Source organism: Balaenoptera acutorostrata, chromosome 20, assembly GCF_949987535.1.
Source record: "Balaenoptera acutorostrata chromosome 20, mBalAcu1.1, whole genome shotgun sequence".
Taxonomy (NCBI): domain Eukaryota; kingdom Metazoa; phylum Chordata; class Mammalia; order Artiodactyla; family Balaenopteridae; genus Balaenoptera; species Balaenoptera acutorostrata.
Genome location: NC_080083.1, coordinates 9294288 through 9311968, shown reverse-complemented (window position 1 = coordinate 9311968; position 17681 = coordinate 9294288). Strand labels below are relative to the sequence as shown.

At 49.5% G+C, this 17681-nt stretch overlaps 2 protein-coding genes across 3 annotated transcripts; both read left to right on the top strand.

Moving 5' to 3' along the window:
* The first annotated feature begins 939 nt into the window (after positions 1-939).
* FXR2 (FMR1 autosomal homolog 2) lies at positions 940-14592 on the top strand. 2 transcript variants are annotated; one of them, XM_057535979.1, is made up of 17 exons: positions 940-1409; positions 7160-7212; positions 7563-7656; positions 8059-8130; positions 8245-8393; positions 8648-8741; positions 9217-9333; positions 10682-10852; positions 11056-11134; positions 11492-11601; positions 11836-11922; positions 12229-12451; positions 12651-12848; positions 12941-13141; positions 13236-13331; positions 13477-13577; positions 13896-14592. In XM_057535979.1, exons 1-17 carry the CDS (start codon positions 1329-1331, stop codon positions 13989-13991), a joined length of 2022 nt encoding a protein of 673 aa, XP_057391962.1. In that variant the 5' UTR covers positions 940-1328; the 3' UTR covers positions 13992-14592. The 2 variants fall into 2 exon arrangements, with proteins under 2 accessions (XP_057391962.1, XP_057391963.1); XM_057535980.1 differs by lacking the exon at positions 940-1409 and adding an exon at positions 6675-6730.
* Positions 14593-15997: 1405 nt separating this feature from the next.
* Positions 15998-17593, top strand: SOX15 (SRY-box transcription factor 15). The gene is made up of 2 exons (XM_007166400.3): positions 15998-16684; positions 17304-17593. The coding sequence occupies exons 1-2, from the start codon at positions 16152-16154 to the stop codon at positions 17470-17472; spliced, it is 702 nt and encodes a 233-aa protein (XP_007166462.2). The 5' UTR covers positions 15998-16151; the 3' UTR covers positions 17473-17593.
* The last annotated feature ends 88 nt before the right edge of the window (positions 17594-17681 follow it).

The window sequence follows — 17681 nt, the reverse complement described above, 5'->3', positions numbered from 1 at the left end:
CTTCCCCAATATATTATAAAATCCTTGTTTTGGGGACCACATCTTGTCTTTGTATCCTTACGACCTACCACAGTGGATGGAACACAGTGAGGGCTACATAAATATTTGCTAAATGATTACTGCACAACACATGATCCTAATTTCTTGGCTATTTTATTCACTTCTATCGAAATTTCTTACTTATCTTAGTTTACGAATCCTAAGTTTCCCTTCTACTATCCTTTCTCCGTAACAAGTTTTCCTCTTTTGGATTTTCTCCGCATTTAGATATCAAATCTTGTGCTAAGTTGCATTTGCCTTTCGGTACTGCCTTGAAATCTTTCTTTAACCTTTCTTTGTATGCATGACCAGAATCTTCTCAAGGCAAGAACGTGACTCTTAAACCGCATTGTGCAGAGATACAGAGGCTCAAGAGAGTCCAGTCCGCCTTGTGGACTGTAAAGCCCAGCGCATGCGCACCAGGCCCCTTTTTTTTTTTTTTTTTTTTTTTTTTGCCTTTCGACAACTTTTTTTTTTTTTTTCCTTCGGAGCGTGCGCACCAAGAAACACAAAGGTGGGGAAAGTGACCAAGCAATCATTCAGGCGCATGCCCATCCCTAATTTGTACACGCCTGCTGGAGCGCACCGTGGTGAAGTGGGTGTGGTCTGACCAGGAGCATCAGAAGTCCAATCCGATTGAGTGAGCTCTGTCCCTCCCTCCCCATGATTGGTTAGCTCTCAGTGTTGTGGGGCGGGAAAAGGAAGAGACAGGGGCCGTGGAGAGGTGGGGTGGCCAGGAAAGAGAACCAGTCGGGTTCTGCGCAAGCGCAAGTAAGCGACCAGGAGGGGGCGTGAGAGAGTGAAGAGGAGTGTGGAAGCCCTGATGCGCTGGCCAGCGCGAGCTGGGTCGCCAGCCTTGACGCCTGCGCCTTGGCCTTCGGGGCCCGCGCGCGGCGGGCGGGTGCCCGGTGCGCCTGCGCAGTAGGCGGCGGCGGCAGGGGCAGGTGAAGGCCGTGGAGCGGCAGCGGCAGCAGCGGGTCCCGGGACTGAGGCAGCAGCGGGGGCAGCGGCGGGCGGAAGCTGAGGTGACGAAGGCAGCGGCGGCGGCGGCGGCGGCCGTTTCCCTCACGGTGGCGGAGACCAAGGCGGCGGCGGCGGACGGGGAGCGGCCCGGCCCCGGCCCCCTGCTCGTTGGCTGTGGCAGGGCCGCCGTGGGGCCAGCCCGGCTCCCGCCCCCCGCGGCTCCCCCTCCGGCTCCTCCTCCGGGGAGACGCCGGGGACCTGGCCCGGCCCGTACTCAGAGCGCTGCTGCAGCCGCCGCCGGGGGAGTCGGAGGCGGTGGCGGCGCCATGGGCGGCCTGGCCTCTGGGGGGGATGTGGAGCCGGGACTGCCGGTCGAGGTGCGCGGCTCCAACGGGGCCTTCTACAAGGTGAGGCGGCGCGCTGGCCGGGGACGCGGTCTTCAGCCCCCTCCCTCCAGCCAGAGCAGGGAAGAGTGGGGCGGGATCGACATTCTGGAGCTAAGCCCTGACCCTTAGAACCTTAGACCCATGCTCCCACCCGCGTCCGTCCTGGGGGGAGACCTCTAGAAGTTAACCCCTTCCTCTTAGTTTTGACCCCTCTATTACACCTGCTTTTACCCGCATCTCCGGGATTGAGCATCAGGGCATTATTGTACTTGGTTCAGCTCCCCTCCCAACCCCCCAGAAGAGACCCCATTTACCCAGCGTCTCGTTGACTTTTCCTGTCTCTGGTAGAAGATCTGCCTTGGATCTGAATCACGTCTTCCCCACAGTCCAAGCACATGGAGAATTCTCTTTATTCTCCACTATTACCCCCTTGGGAAGGCCGTCCCATATTAGATCTTTTCATCTTCCTCGGAGAGGCCTCTGCTTACTGGCTCTGGAAGACTCACCCCACTTTCATCTTATATTTCTGTTCCCACCCCAAGGAGAAACGGTCAGACTCTGTTTATGACATTTAGTATCTCTGACCTCAGGAACTCTGGGCTGTAGCCGTCTAGTTGCCTCATAGCCATAAGGTGGCACCTTTTCTCAAGTCTCTCACCCCACCCCTTTATTCCAAGACTAGCTGGTCTACTGTTTTACCCAGGGATGGTTTTGTATTTGTCACCTCACTTTGACCTCATACATTTAGATCATTCATACAGTTTCTTCATCTTGAGGAGTGTAAGCTTCATATCCCTGATCTCTAAAAGGGGATCTCACAAGGATTCCATCTGTTAATCTTCTTCTTAAGGATTTCCACTTCTCGAAGACTTTTGGCCAACTCGCCCAGTTTGGGAATCCACTAGCCTTTTTTTAAAGGAGAAGGAGACTATCTTTAAAAGATCCTTGTTTACTTCAGCTCCCCCGTTGCCCAGGATTGGGTTTTTTAGAACTCCTTTTATTACCACCTTTTAAATCTGTTCTGAATCTTATTTTTTAGGACATTTTTTTCCCATTTAGATTAAGCCAGAGGGAGACCCCTCTTGCCTCTCAGGAATTTTTCTTTATGTGACTGTTGTTATTTTGAACCTCTTTGGACTTTATGCCTGGAATTGTCTCAGAGACTTTCCTGATTCCTGTCTTCTCTCATTTTACCCTGAGGAGCAAGAGCAGAGTTATCTTATCATAACATTACTTGTGAGGAGAAGAACCCCCTTTCCTTCACTTCCCCTCAAGCCTTTCCTCCCATAATAGACCTCTCCACCTTCGTGCCCTTGGAAATGACTTTCTTGAACTCCTTCCCTGTGAAGTCATATCTTGCTATAACTGGAAAGGGTCTCATATTTGCCCTTGGAGTAGGTTTCTGCCCCAACTTCGACTGGTAAGCTCAGTGTAGTCATTTTTGACCCATTCTAAATGCCTATTCATTTCTGCTTTACTTCCCTCACCAGATTTCTTTATATTCTTCAGTGCCTGTGGGTACCCACATCTATCTTAACTTAACCTCTCAATATAAGTCTTTAGCTTTTTATCCTAATATTTCTGTGTAATACCCAGAAACTACCTATTCCATTAGCCAGCTAAGATGGAAGAAGGAAGCTCCCAGCTGATTCTTTCTGTCATTTTTTTTCTGCATACTTTCCTAACTCATGGGACTTTTTCTTCTAGCCTGCCTCCATAGCATTTCTGTTTTCTTTGGCAAAGTTTCTTAATTCCTTTCTGATTCTGATAGAGTGCATTTGTCTCTTATATCCTTTTCCCCCAAACTTGCATTACCTTTATTGAAGTACCCTTCCTCATAAGATTTTAGCCTCATTTCCCACAGTATCTTGTCCTTCATCTGGGTCCTTCCCATCCCTAAGAAAAGTGATTCTTAAACTGAGCCTGAGATCAAGATATGATGTTTGCTTTTGTTCTAGGAAGCATGGGAGTCAGACACAGCTGGGAAAGATTGGTATCCAGTTCAAATTAACTGTGTGAGACTGCTGGGAAGGGACATGTTTCCCTTCCCACATATAAGTGTCCAACAGAAAATGTGTCTCTGAATCTTTCTCTTTTCTCCTGTGGGCTATGGCAGTGATAGACTTGATTGAGTGAATTGGGGCTAGGATGCTTTGAATCAGAGAATAGAGTTTGGACTTGAGCTGGAAGCCAGGTAATGTGGATTTTGTGTCCTGGCCACTTTAGCATTTTCTGCCCCATGCCTCAGTTGAAAACAACAGTAAATCCTTAAATTCAGACTAATCTTTCTTCAACGTTGAGTGCCATATAGATACTTGCCCAATCTGTCCTTGCTGCTGATTTAATATTCATGACTCAGCAAACTTCAGTGTGGTTCAAGGAGTGTTTACATTGCTTCTAGAACTATAAATTTGGGAAGGTTCTTTTCATCCCTCTCAGAATTGGGTCCTAGTGTTGTTGATCTTCTTCCAGGATAGAACTGCAAATGTCAGATCTGGGATCTAAGTTATCTTTTAGCTATCCCATCAGCTCTTCCTTTTCTGTCAGAACTTAATGTGTTTTGTTCTCTAAGCGGTGCTCTCCCAAATGAAATATCTGTTCACCTTCCAGGGCACAGTCATCCAACTTTCCAGACCTTACCTGGCTATCCCAATTCCAATTTCTTTGTTAAGGAATATGGCATCCTCACCTTCAACACGTGATTTTTATCCAGACCCTTCCTGATTTTCTTCTAGAACTCCCTCCTTTATTTTGAGAACCCAGGACTAGAAGATAGGTTGAAGGTGGGACCTAATTTTGTATCTTATAATTTGAGGAAAGTGAAGTACTTAGGAACCTAGGACTCTCACTTCCTCTGTCCAGTCCTAGGCTCTATAAGCCAAAGCTCCATAAGCCCTGGCCATTGAATTGAATTGAGTTATTATCCTTTGGATCTAGGTAGCCTTCTAGAGATTCACTCCACTGCTCTTGCCCTCCTCTGCTTATCTTCTCAATGAGCATGGACTGAGCAGAACTAGGAGCTCACTTTATACCACTGGTATTTTTGGAGGAAAAATACTGGGGTCATGTGGGTGGAATTAAGGAGCAGAGACTGACTTGGAATGTGAAGTTGAGGAGAAAGCTTGTTTTGGAGAATCTTTGAAGGAAAAAGACCCTAGAAGTATAAGAATGAGTGACGTTTAGTTGAACTGCTGAGTTATGTGAGGGAAAACTCCATTCTGAGCTTTGCATTTCTGCCTTGGGATCATGGTAGCTTGAAAAACCAGGGTAATGTTGCTACCTCTGCCTGAGGGCCAACCCTGACATGTTGGAGGAGAATTGGATTAGAGCTTTAGACATATCCTTTGTGAATGAGTGTATCTAGGAGTGGGGAGCTCTTTACAAAAGAGGCAGGCAAGTGATTCTCTTCCACTATGTTTTATCTCATCCCTGAAATGTTTTGAAAATAGCTAACTCTCTCTTGATAAACTGTTTCTAAAGCTTAGAGATAGACATTTTGGATAAAGAATTGGATAAAGTCAGCTGTAGAGGCTAGATGAAATGTTTAGAGAAATCCTTATAAAGGAAGAAAAGAGGAGGACACTTAAAAAGGAGCTAAGGAAAAAAGAAGAAAAAGAAAAAAAAAAAAAAGGAGCTAAGAGAAGAACCCAAAAGGGAAGAGAGGGATTCGGGCAAATAGAAGATGTGAGTGGAGAAGAGTAGGAATGGGTATTGATGGAGCTGAATGAAGAGTGGAAAAAATATTACAGAAGAAGGGAATGGCAGAGAAGGCTAAAGCATGGGTAAGTAAGAGGCTAGGCAGTAACCAGGAGTACTAATGCTGTGGGCAGAAGTAAGGCTCTAAGTAGTAAGACTCCATAACAAGGTCCTTTCCCGAAAGAAGAGAAAGATGACTGGTATCAAGAGTGAAATTTTAGGTTTAGATTTAAGGAAAAAACAGTGTATTAAGTGTTTATGATTGATCAGTTCTCTGAGGTGGGAGTGACACAAGTGTACATTTTTGGTGTTTTCTCTCCTAAGCTCATATTTTGTTCCTACCTGCAAAGCTCAGGAATTGTTCTTCATATATTAGCTTTTTGAAACCCCTAATTTTTAAAAAAATCTAATGAGGCATAATTGACGTACAATGAAGTACACCTATTTAAAGCATACAATTTGTTAAGTTTTGACAGATATATAAAACAAACCATCGCCACAATTTCTATCAATCCCAAAAGTCTTCCACCAACCACCAATGCCTTTTGTCATTATACATTAGTTTGCATTTTCTGATTTTTGACAGAAGCGAAAAGGCAATTCAGTAGAGAAAGGACAGTCTTTCAACACATTGTGCTCAAAGAAGTGCATATTCATAGGTTAAAAATGAAGTTTGATTGTATCTGGCACCATATACAAAATTTAACTCAAAATGGATCATTGACCTAAATGTAAAATAAAAACTATAAAACTCTAGACAAGGACGTTAGGTAAAGATTTCTTAGATATAAAACCAAAAGCTCAGATACAAAAGAACAAGTTGAAAAATTGGACTTACTCAAAATTAGGGATTGCTAATTTTGATAATGTGAAAAACAGGAGAGAAGGTAGGAAAATTGGGAGCACAGGGTTGAACGCATAGCTTTGGCTTCCTCAGTGAAGACAGAAAATAGGAGGTGGGGAATTCCCTGGCAGTCCAGTGGTTAGGGCTCAGAGCTTTCACTGCCTTGGCCAAAAAAAGAGAGAGAGAGAAAATAGGAGGTAGACCAGCGATTCCAGCTATTCAGTCATCCCTGTTCCTCTCCCTTGTCATCATCTCAAGTTTGGGGTCTTCTACAAATTTTATTACTCTTTTCAAATTCTTAGCAGTGTCCTAGCATTTAGAAATCTCACATCTTTTATTTATTTAATGGGCCGCACCGCTCAGCTTACAGGATTGCAGGATCGTAGTTCCTGACCAGGGGTTGAACCCTGGCCCACGGCAGTGAAAGTCCTAACCACTGGACCATCAGGGAATTCCCTCACATCTTTTAAATCCTAATTTTTCCTTTAGTAAGTTGTGTTTGTTTTGAATTTCTCCAGTGTTCTGATTATTTTCTTACGACCCAGGCATCAAGGCACCAAGTTCGCTCAGGCCTCTTGCTGTATTAGGAGCTAGACCCTTCCTCTCTTGGCAGAGCCTGATGTCCTCTAGGTGTTCCAGGACAACCTCACACTGTCTCATGGGATATTCTTAGCTTTGCTGAATGTTGTTGGTATTTTAATTGAACTCTGGCAAGCTGCTCAGCACTGCGTGAGGCAGACAGATAGGGAGGCCTCTGTGGGAGCCGTAGGAGACCACTAGTTTCCCGGCTGTTCTGATGCAGGTGATGTTTCTCCCTTCTACTTAATTTCTGTCTCATCTTATTTCCGGATTTTGCAACATTTCTTGCTACCTCAACATTCGTATTCCTTCACCAATACAGCTTTTTCTAGCCCTGTTTTTAGATTGCTTGTGTCCCCATCTAAAACTCTAGTTTAAAAAAAGAAAAAAAAAAAGGGAGTTTTCTGGTGGCCCAGTGGTTAGGACTCTTGGCTTTCACTGCTGTGGCCCCGGGTTCAGTCCCTGGTTGGGGAACTGAGATCCCGCAAGCCACAAGGTGCGGGCAAAAAGAAAGAAAAAAAAAAAGAAAAGCAAACAAAAAAACTCTAGTTTAAGGCCCTCTAAAACTGTCTGTTCCCTTGATGGCTGAGGTGGTGGTTGATTGTCATTTTTTTTTTTTTTTTTTTTTACTTTGTTCTAAAATCCATTCTAGGGCTTTGTGAAGGATGTCCATGAAGACTCTGTCACCATCTTCTTTGAAAACAAGTAAGACCTTGGGAATAGAGAATCCAGCATACTAGGTCCTAGAAGGAGAGTGGAGAAGAGGGGGCGGCTGAGTCCCATGAGGCATGTATAATAGGTGGGGGAGAGCCAAGGGTTTGGGTGGGCAACTTATATGGATCCCAGGAGAGGAAATGGTGAGAGTGGGGGTCATTTGACTCCATATTTAGATTCTAGCAAGAGATGGAAGGCACCACTATGGAGCAGGGCCTGGAGTTTAGCGTCTAATCACCAGGGAAGGTGGAAAATGCCCAGTGGAGTAAGTAACCTCTTCCTGAAGAAACGGGCAACCACACTAGCCTGAATAGCTTTCATATCACTGTTTTCCCTTGCAGCTGGCAGAGTGAGAGACAAATTCCTTTCGGGGATGTCCGGCTACCACCTCCAGCTGACTATAATAAGGAGATCACAGAAGGGGATGAAGTGGAGGTAAGGTCGTTGGAGTCCACCTTTTCTAAATGTCCCTTTTCCCAGGATTCTGCATCTCCCTTACCCTGATACCAGTACCCTAGGCTCCTCACTGGTTGGTTCACGCTCCTTCCTCCATCCAGCTAGGCAGCCTGTGGAAGAGTGAAATGCAGCAGTTTTCTGTCCATCATTGCTGTGATCAGTCAAGCTCTCAGGGAGCTTCCTGTTTTCAGGAGATTCACTTTTCTTCCATTTATGATAACAGCATCTAAAATCCAGTGTTCTCTGATTTTAATTAGCAGCTCCTTCCTCTAGATTCCTTTATCTTAGTTTAGGATGCCTCCCAAGTGTCTTAATGCTCATTCCATTCTTGATGTTTTTGGATGGTCCTCAATATCTCTTTTATTTTCAACTTCTCTTCAGGTTTATTCTCGAGCCAATGAGCAAGAACCTTGTGGCTGGTGGCTGGCCCGGGTGCGGATGATGAAGGGAGATGTGAGTGATTGTCAAGGCCTTTGGAGAACTGCTGAAACACATATTTTAGTCAGAGAAAGGTGGGAGATAGAAACTCAGGTCATCCACAGCTTCTCCTTTCTTTCCTTCTGCCAGTTCTATGTCATTGAATATGCTGCCTGTGATGCCACTTACAATGAGATTGTCACCCTGGAACGGCTTCGGCCAGTTAATCCCAATCCCCTTGCAACCAAAGGCAGCTTCTTCAAGGTTACCATGGCTGTGCCTGAGGATCTGAGAGAGGCGTGAGTGTTTGGGATGTCGGGAGTGGGGGGCCCTCTTTACGGTCCTCATCTCTGCCCTTGTTTGTCCCAGCCTCCGCTCCCAGTTTCAGTGTTCTGTGTTCCTTAGGCCCTCTAGAGTCCCTTTTGCTCCCAGTTCCTCTGTTTCCTCATCCCTGTTCTTTTACTGCAGTCCTTATTTTTCTCAGTCCCTCTCTCTCTCCCCTTCAACTGTACTCTACACTCTGCCCTCTGAGCACGGTTCTCTTTCTCTGCAGCTGCTCCAATGAAAACGTCCATAAAGAGTTCAAGAAAGCATTGGGAGCAAACTGCATCTTTCTCAACATCACAAATAGTGAGCTCTTCATTCTGGTGAGTTTATTCTGCCTGAATTTCACCTAAGCCCTTTTCCCCTTTTAACAACTTTGCAAGAAGAGAAGAGGTAAAATGTGCTTATATTTATTTGTCAGAGAGGACTTTATTGCTCCTGACCTCTGTGGACCCAGGTTAGCCCTACCTTTCCTTAGTCTTTCTCATGTATGACCTTAATTTTTTTTTCAACCTGACCATCATATTGCAGTCTGGGCTGGGTACCCTTCCTTGCATATTTGGACTCTCAAAAACAGACAGTATGATTCTCACCTGCGCTTGCTACTTAAAATCACTTCCCTTAAGCACCCAGTTAGTAGGCCCTTGTGAGACTGACAATGATTTTTCCTGTTCCTCAACTTTGTTTCTTAACTCCCACCCTTTTCCAGAGACTCAGGCATCCTGATTCCCAGTTCCTGGCTCTTCTCTAAAATGTAGTCAGTCAGTTTTAATGACTTTTCCATTGGTTTCTTTGCAGTCAACCACAGAAGCCCCTGTGAAGCGAGCATCCCTGCTGGGTGATATGCATTTCCGAAGCCTGCGTACCAAACTGCTACTCATGTCCCGCAATGAAGAAGCTACCAAGCACCTCGAGGTAAGTTTTGGCTTCACTTTTTACTGCTGATTGGTATTGTCCTTCTCCCCTCCCACCCCATCCTCCACCCATGCTCTTGTGAACAGACATTAAGGTCTTTCTGGGCCATTAAACCTGCGTCTGCTATTTTATCTCAGACTCCTCCAGATGGCAGAGCTCCATCATGTTACAGTACAAGCTTTTTTTTTTTTTTTTTTTTTTTAAGCTATGGGACCCTTTGATCAAGTGAAGTTTTACTTGAAAGCACAATGCATAAAACAGATCAATCAGAACAGGTCTGTTTAAAAGTGCAAGAGGGTGTGGCTCTTACCTCCACTGGCTGCCCCCAAATTACCTCTGAGAACCAGACTGCTTTGTGGGATATGTTTGGGAACCATTTGTACACTGGAAAGACCACTGGACTTGGAATCAATCCTAAGTCTTGCTTTGTCAAATAACTTGATTTCAATGAGCTTTTTCTTCTTTAGCTGTGACAATGAGGTAGTTGAATGTGAGTGTTTCTACAAGGTCTTTTTGTGTTCTGACATCTTATGATGGTCAGATTCCCTTAGGAATTATACCATCCTAAATGAGGGTGGTATATATATATGTGTGTGTGTGTGTGTGTGTATTTGAACATCTGTTTCCTTTTTATCAAGTGAACTGATCTTTTCAGGAGCCTGTGCAAATTCTGGACCATGGTAATCTTTACTTCTCCAGGGATGCTACTCAGGGCACTGCCAGAACCTTTCCCTTTTCCTGCCCTTGTACTCAGGTATCCCTCTAAGGACTGGTTGAGAAATGAAGTGGTAGCATGGTGTACCATAACCTCTTTTTATGCTTTTCTCAACCTCTTGCTTTCTGTTCAACTTTTCAGGTTTTATTTTGGGAGTTGATATTGGTTTGGTTAAGGTAAATAGTTCCTTACACTTGCATTTACCTTGTGAAAAGTCCTTTTTTTCATACCAACTTTATTTAATCCTCTTGTTAGTCTGGGAATGGGGTAGGTCAGGTGTAATCATTTAGCAGATGACAGAACAGAGGCACAGAGAGTATGTTTTGTTTGGGATCACACAACCAGATAGTGTTAGAGCCAGATCCAGATCTTTGATGGATCTCAGCCCAGATTCGGCCATCATTACCTCCCCTCCCCACCAAGCTATTGGTATTTGGAAGGTAGGAGTGGAATGAAAAGTTCCTGAATTCTTCACAGGTCCTGGTGGTCAGTGGACTCTCAGGTAGTTCTGGCTTTCTTTCGTACAGTCTTTTCTCATTTAAGTTATGCAAGGCATCAGGTATCTGGGACAGGTGTTCTGAGATTTCTCCATGATTCCTATAGTCCAGTGGTCCAGTGCCTTTTTTTTTTCAGACAAGTAAGCAGCTGGCGGCAGCTTTCCAAGAGGAGTTCACAGTGCGAGAGGACCTGATGGGACTAGCAATTGGGACTCATGGTGCCAACATCCAGCAGGCCCGAAAAGTACCTGGGGTGACTGCCATCGAATTGGGTGAAGAGACCTGCACTTTCCGCATCTATGGGGAGGTCAGCAAAAGATACCTGTTGTCTAGGTCCCTTAGGGGATAGAAAGAAGAGAGCGTGAAATAGAAAGGAAACCTGTCGTGTTGACCTCCCTCCCTGACTTTGGTGGCAGCACATTTTCCCAAAGACAGAGAGTGGCAGGAAGATCACTGTTTGAGATGCAGGTCCTCTGTTTTATTAATGACTCCCCACTCCTCTTCTCTTAGACTCCCGAGGCGTGCCGACAGGCCCGGAGCTACCTTGAGTTTTCTGAGGACTCCGTGCAAGTGCCCAGGAACCTGGTTGGTGAGTTGGGGATGTGTATGTGTATAAGAGAATACAGTTGGGGACCAGATGTGAGATGCTCTAAAGTGATTCTGGCTTGCCACCTCCCTGTGAACTTCCAGTTTCACAAGGACAGAGCAAACAGTCTGTAGTAGGAGTGACAAAAATGGGAGAACAGATTTCTAGGGATTGTGATATTTTGTCCAGTGAAAACACACCAGAAGCTTAGAAGCAAGAGAATCATTAAACAGAATCCTTATATAGCAGCTGGAAGACTGTTTATCTTGTCTGTTTTTACTCTTCTTTCTTTCCTTTTTTTTTTTTTTCTTTCCTTTGAAAAAAAAAAAAAAAGGCCTAATTCCTCCTTTACCCATTCAGGCAAAGTGATTGGAAAGAACGGGAAAGTGATCCAGGAGATTGTGGATAAATCTGGTGTGGTGAGGGTTCGAGTAGAAGGTGATAATGACAAGAAGAACCCCAGGGAGGAGGTATGGGGCAGCTACACCTAGAGATTGGTTGCCAGAAGTAGATGGGATTATTCTCCAAGCCATTCCCTTGAGAGATGGGATTTCTAGGGGTTGGGGCATGGGAACTTTGGTTTTTTCTAGTAGATGTAGAGCCCAGAAAGATCCATTTGGGTGGGCTTCTGTAGGAGACAGGGTGGACTTAATACTTCATTTGAGTCTCTTTCTAATCCTTCTGTCCTTTCCTCTGCTCTCCAGGGAATGGTTCCCTTCATATTTGTTGGCACCCGAGAGAATATCAGCAATGCTCAGGCTCTGCTGGAATATCACCTCTCCTACCTGCAGGTACCCAAGCCAGAAGAAGCCTGGGAGAGGAGAGATCCACGTATACAAGGGGACTAAGGATGCTGGTGGATAAAGTTAAAAGTGGTGGTTCCCAGTTTGTGTCTCTGAGTAGAATAGAAACCATTAGGTGGAAAATTGGGGCTGTGGAGTTGGAACCCAGAATTTTCCCTGTTTTAAGCCTTCTTGCATTCCTGAGAGTTCAGATCCATAGGGACAGTCAGGGCAGAGAAGCAGGAAAAAGAGACCGTTCATTGATCTTATACTTATTCCTTCTTCCTTGTTTTTCTCCATCTTCTCCCCAACCAGGAGGTGGAGCAGCTTCGCTTGGAGAGGTTGCAAATTGATGAACAGCTTCGGCAGATTGGGCTGGGCTTTCGCCCTCCTGGGAGTGGGCGGGGCAGCGGTGGCAGTGACAAGGCTGGATACACCACTGATGAGAGCTCCTCCTCCTCCCTCCACACCACACGAACCTATGGGGGCAGCTATGGGGGCCGGGGCCGGGGCCGGAGGACAGGCGGTCCTGCCTGTGGTGAGAGGGAGGCGAGCAGTGTTGGGGTGTGTGGGAGGCAGAAGTCTGGGTGGAAGTTTGAGGAAAGGGTGATGGAGAAGATGAAGAAGTGGTTGGCTGGGGGACTTAGGAGTGAGAGGGAGAGTCTTCCAGCCTGGGGGCTGGGATGGATCCTGGGGTAGGGTGAGTGACCCTGTTTGAACCCTACTGTGTTCTTCAGGCCCCATCTCAGACCTATCCACGGCTTCTGAGACTGAGTCAGAGAAGAGGGAGGAGCCCAACCGAGCTGGGCCTGGTGACCGGGATCCCCCGACCCGGGGGGAAGAAAGTCGGAGGCGGCCGATTGGGGGCCGGGGTAGGGGACCCCCACCTGCCCCCCGGCCCACCTCAAGATACAACTCTTCATCAATTAGCTCAGGTACCAGAAGCAGACAGCTGGGTTCACGAATGTGGGCCAAAAGGAAAGATGATGGACACCTGACTCCCAACTCCTCTTCTTCCTCTAACCAGTGCTGAAGGACCCAGACAGTAATCCCTACAGCCTACTGGACACATCCGAACCAGAGCCCCCAGTTGATTCAGAGCCTGGGGAACCCCCCCCAGCAAGTGCCAGGCGCCGCCGCTCCCGCCGCCGTCGCACTGATGAAGATAGGACTGTCATGGATGGAGGCCTGGAATCTGACGGGCCCAGCATGACAGAGAATGGCCTGGGTAAGGGGTGTACCTGGATCTGAAAAATCAGAACTGGGCAAGAATTGAGGGATGGGAGATTGATGCACAACTCTCATTTTCCCCTGCCCCACAGAAGATGAGTCAAGACCCCAGCGTCGTAATCGGAGCCGCCGCCGCCGTAACCGTGGTAACCGGACTGATGGTTCGATCAGTGGAGACCGTCAGCCAGGTCAGCTCACGCAGGATGTCAGCAGACTTCCTCAGAGAACAGGATGCCTCCTGTCCTGTGAAAGCTAGGGGTTGGGGTTCAGTGGGTGTCTAGGGGCCGGGTACCTGGGTTCCTTCTGAAACTTTTGGTCCTCTGCCTTCCCCAGTGACTGTGGCTGACTATATCTCCCGAGCAAAGTCTCAGAGCCGCCAGCGGCCACCCCTGGAACGCACTAAACCTTCAGAGGATTCTCTTTCAGGACAGAAGGTAGGCAAGCAAGATATAGTTTACCCCACCTCTTTTTTTATTGTTCTGGGGTAGGGGGCACAAGAAAACTCCCAAAGAAATCTCTCATTAAATTGCAGAGAAGGCATGTCTGATGGAGTTTAGACTGCATTTAGAATAGTGAAAAGTTTGAATAGAAGAGAATTTGGTTCACATTTTCTGGATCCCAGTAAAAGTGACTACAGGGGACCAACCCTGGAGATGCCTGGAGCATTTAGATGGTAGGGAATGGCATTACCTGAATTTCTACTGACCTTTTTCTTTCCTTCCTCTCCATTTTCTTTCCCACTTCCCCCTCAGGGTGACTCTGTCAGCAAGCTTCCTAAGGGCCCCTCAGAGAATGGGGAGCTCTCTGCCCCCCTGGAGTTGGGTAGTTTGGTGAATGGGGTTTCATAAACCCTCCAGCCCGCATCCCTCCCTTCTCCATCTCGCTTGCTGCCCAACACCATGGCCCTCACAGGCCCAACTGACCTGCGCTGGAGCTGCTCTTATCTAGGGGGGCGGGGGGTGGCACAGCAGCTTGGGTCCCCCCCAGCCTCCAGGAGCTAGTGGAGGGGTGTGTAACAGGGTCATACCCCCCTCCCTCTTGTCCACCCTACCCCCAGGGTGAGGGGAGCCTCTCTCCTTCCCCATCAGACTGGATGTGCCTTTATCCTCTAATGCCCCAATCTCGCTCTGAACACCCCCATTCTCCGCCTGTTGGTGCGGGGTGCTCCTTGACCCACCCAGATTGGACAGTTCAGGGGGGCTCCCCTGCTATCCCTCCTCCCGTCCTGTACCCCCCATTTCTGGGGCCTCATCACTGTGGAAGACGGGGATAGTAAGGGTATAAGTGGGTGGGAGGCATGGGGAAGGTTTTGGAGTAGAACCAGGGGTGTGTATGAAGGGGGGTGACAAGGTCCCCCAGGGGAGGGGGGACCAACCTTTGGTGGATGAGAAGGCGTATTTATTTTTCACTGTACAGTATTTAAAAAGAGAATAAAAAAATCCAAATGGTTCTCTGGTTCCTGCACCTTCCTTATGCCCAGTTTGGTCCATCTGTTTGTGTAGGACTGACCTGCCCTGACCCTTGTTTCCTGTATCTCCACACCTAGCTTCTCTAGCATTCCAAAGATGGTCTACTTCTGGGAATTTCTGACATTCCTAAATTCTCCAGGCCCAGGTACCCTCCTGGTCCAGAGGAGAGTGGCTTGTGCCTTGCTGTCTCTCCCCTCCCCCAGGTTTGCTGGTAGAGGGAGCTGGGCCACTCCTATACCCTGAGTCACAGCGCGCTAGGTAGGGCTGCTCAAAGCTGGAGCTGTTCCTTCTAAGAGCTGAGAGCCAAGGCAGGCTGCTTAATCCGATTACCTGAGGCCTGGGGCTTGGGCTGGGCCTTGGGCAGAGTGGGGAGCAGGGTTCCCTCAAGACAGCCTCTGGGACCTAGGTGTCCAGCCCTCATTCCTGCGGGTTCTCTGCTCTGGATCCCGGCTTTTTCTGCAGCATCCACATCACTGACCTCTCAGCCTTAAGGGTAATCCTGGGCTTTCTTGCTCCCTGCCTCCCAACTCTGAGGATTAGAGATAAAACATGCAGTGGAGAAACCTAGGTTTGGGGGCTATAGTGGGGAGGGTTTACATTTTCTCACCTGGAAAGGGGTTGAATCACCACCCAAGCACCTCAGGAAACAAAAATGGCCTGCCTACCTCCTGACTGCCAGACTTTTTTGCCCCGGGCCAGTTCAGGGGTTTGAGGAGCAGGAGGCACCAGAAAAGGGTTTGGGTTTGGATTGGGGGGTTGGGTGTCCTCACCTCCCTCCCAGCACAACTCTGAGCCTGAGGGCTTTTGATCACCCGATGCCTGATCCCATTGTGCAAAGGCATTGACTTTTAAATTGCCAGTGCTTAAGAAGGGAGGGGTAGCTGTTCAGAGCTACTGGGGCTGGAAGGCCTGACTTGGATCTTGGGTGGGGAGGGGGCGTGGTCCCCTGAGGGGGAGTGTTGGGGGCTGGGAAGAACAGGACACCTGGTTGGTCTAAGGGAGGGGGAGGTTGGCGCCCTTCAGGAGGCGCGGTCGGCTGGGAGGGAGTAGGGAGGAGTCAGTCGTTAAAAGCTGTTCCCGGGCCTGGCGCACCCGGCAGCCAGAGACGCTGAGGCCAGGTGAGAGAGGGCTGTGGCACCTGGGCTGTGCCTCCTGGCAGCTGCGGGACCCCAGAGCGCGAAGGTTTACCGCCTTCACCGAAGCCCGGGCCAGTGGCCGGCAGCTAGTAGGGGGAGCGAGGCTGGGTCGGGGACCTCGCGGCCACAAGGAAAGAGCACAACCTATCCAGGACTGGGTACCAGACAGCGGATTTTGCGCTCGACTCCCCAAGCGTGCCGGATTGGTTGGTGGCAGGGGCTCCATTATAAGGACTCTGAACTTGGGGACGATATATATACCTTTTAAGGACACGAGTCTCTCTGTAACGACTCCGGACTAGGAAGGCACTTCCATTTTAAGGATACCGGGTTTGGGGATCAACGTTTCACTTTGGAGGGGAGGGCGTGTAGGACGCCCTCTTAAGGCTTCTCTTCACCCCCGATGGCGCTACCCGGCTCCTCACAGGACCAGGCCTGGAGCCTGGAACCTCCCACTCCCACGGCCCCTACCTCCTCGTCCTTGGGCTCCCAGGAGCGGGAGGGCGCCGGGAGCCCAGTGGTCTCCGGGGGGCTTCCCTTAGAGAAGGTGAAACGGCCCATGAACGCGTTCATGGTGTGGAGCTCCGCCCAGCGCCGCCAGATGGCGCAGCAGAACCCGAAGATGCACAACTCGGAGATCTCCAAGCGCCTGGGCGCGCAGTGGAAGCTGCTGGGCGAGGACGAGAAGCGGCCCTTCGTGGAAGAGGCTAAGCGGCTCCGGGCCCGGCACCTGCGCGACTACCCCGACTACAAGTACCGGCCCCGGCGCAAGACCAAGAGCGCGGGCGCCGGGTCGCCCCACTTCGGCCAGGGAAGCGGCGGCGTGGCTGGCGGCGGGCCGGTCTGGGGGCCCGGGTACACGACCACCCAGGGGAGCAGAGGCTTTGGATACCAGCCCCCCAACTACTCGACAGCCTACCTGCCTGGCGGTTACGGGTGAGTGCCCCCCTCCTGCAGCCTGGGTGGGGGCGGATACCAGAGGGCCTGGCTGGCAGGGGCCCCGAGCCCACCCAAGAAGGGGACACTCCCGGAGGAGTTTGAGGGGCGCCCCGTGAAGGGTGGGAGAGTTCCGGGGAGCCAGGGTCTTCCTAGAGGACGTTTCCATCACAGTCTGTTGGTGGTGGCACCGCAGGAGCAGACCACAGCACCCTGGATGTGACCGTGTTCTGGTTACCAGAATTTCCCGTTTCCCACCCCCGATTCTGGCCCTCGTGTGACCCAGCTTCCTCTCCCAGCCCCCGGGGCAAGGACAGGCCAAGCCCAGCTCTACCCCTTCCTGGCCTGCCGCCCCAAAAGAGGAAAACAGGCGCGCAGCACGCAAGCTCGCTCTTGAGCGTGCCCCAACACGGCTGCGGCGGCGCTGCTCTAAGCCGTCCTGGGGTCCGGTTCCCTACCGGCGGGACCCAGAGAGCCAGGGATGGGTAGGTGGGCGACAAGTTATACCTGTCTGCGCAGAGCTGCTCAGAACCGCCCCCACATGCGAGCTGGGGACCCTGCTCGGCACCTCCAACCCAGGGGACCAAGTGCCTTCTAACCCCGGTGTTTCTCTTTGCAGCTCTTCCCACTGTAAACCGGAGGCCCCCTCGCCGTGCTCTCTCCCTCAGAGTAACCCAAGGCTCCAGGGGGAGCTGCTCCCCCCTTACAGCCCCTACCCACCCCCAGGCTCTCCCACTCTGTACAACGCTCCCCTCCCAGGGGCCCCCATGCCCCTAGCCCACCTCTAACCCTCATGGACATGGACCTCCCAGAAAGGTTTCCATCCTCCTTTTCTACCCAGAAACACCCCACTACCACCACCACCACCACCACTCCCAGTCTGCAAACCCTGTTCTAGAACTGTGTTGGACCACAGTTCAGAGGAGGTGGGCAGTACCCCCCAAAGCCCTGAAAGCCAGTGGGAACAAAACAAGACAGTTGTTTTCTTTTTGTAGGC

Excerpts from the sequence above, each read along its gene's own strand:
- SOX15 (XM_007166400.3), top strand. The coding sequence starts at position 16,152 with ATGGCGCTACCCGGCTCCTCACAGGACCAGGCCTGGAGCCTGGAACCT. Across the intron at positions 16,685-17,303 it reads TACCTGCCTGGCGGTTACGG|CTCTTCCCACTGTAAACCGG; the intron begins GTGAGTGCCCCC and ends TTCTCTTTGCAG.
- FXR2 (XM_057535979.1), top strand. The coding sequence starts at position 1,329 with ATGGGCGGCCTGGCCTCTGGGGGGGATGTGGAGCCGGGACTGCCGGTC. Across the intron at positions 9,334-10,681 it reads AAGCTACCAAGCACCTCGAG|ACAAGTAAGCAGCTGGCGGC; the intron begins GTAAGTTTTGGC and ends TTTTTTTTTCAG. Across the intron at positions 13,142-13,235 it reads CATGACAGAGAATGGCCTGG|AAGATGAGTCAAGACCCCAG; the intron begins GTAAGGGGTGTA and ends CCTGCCCCACAG.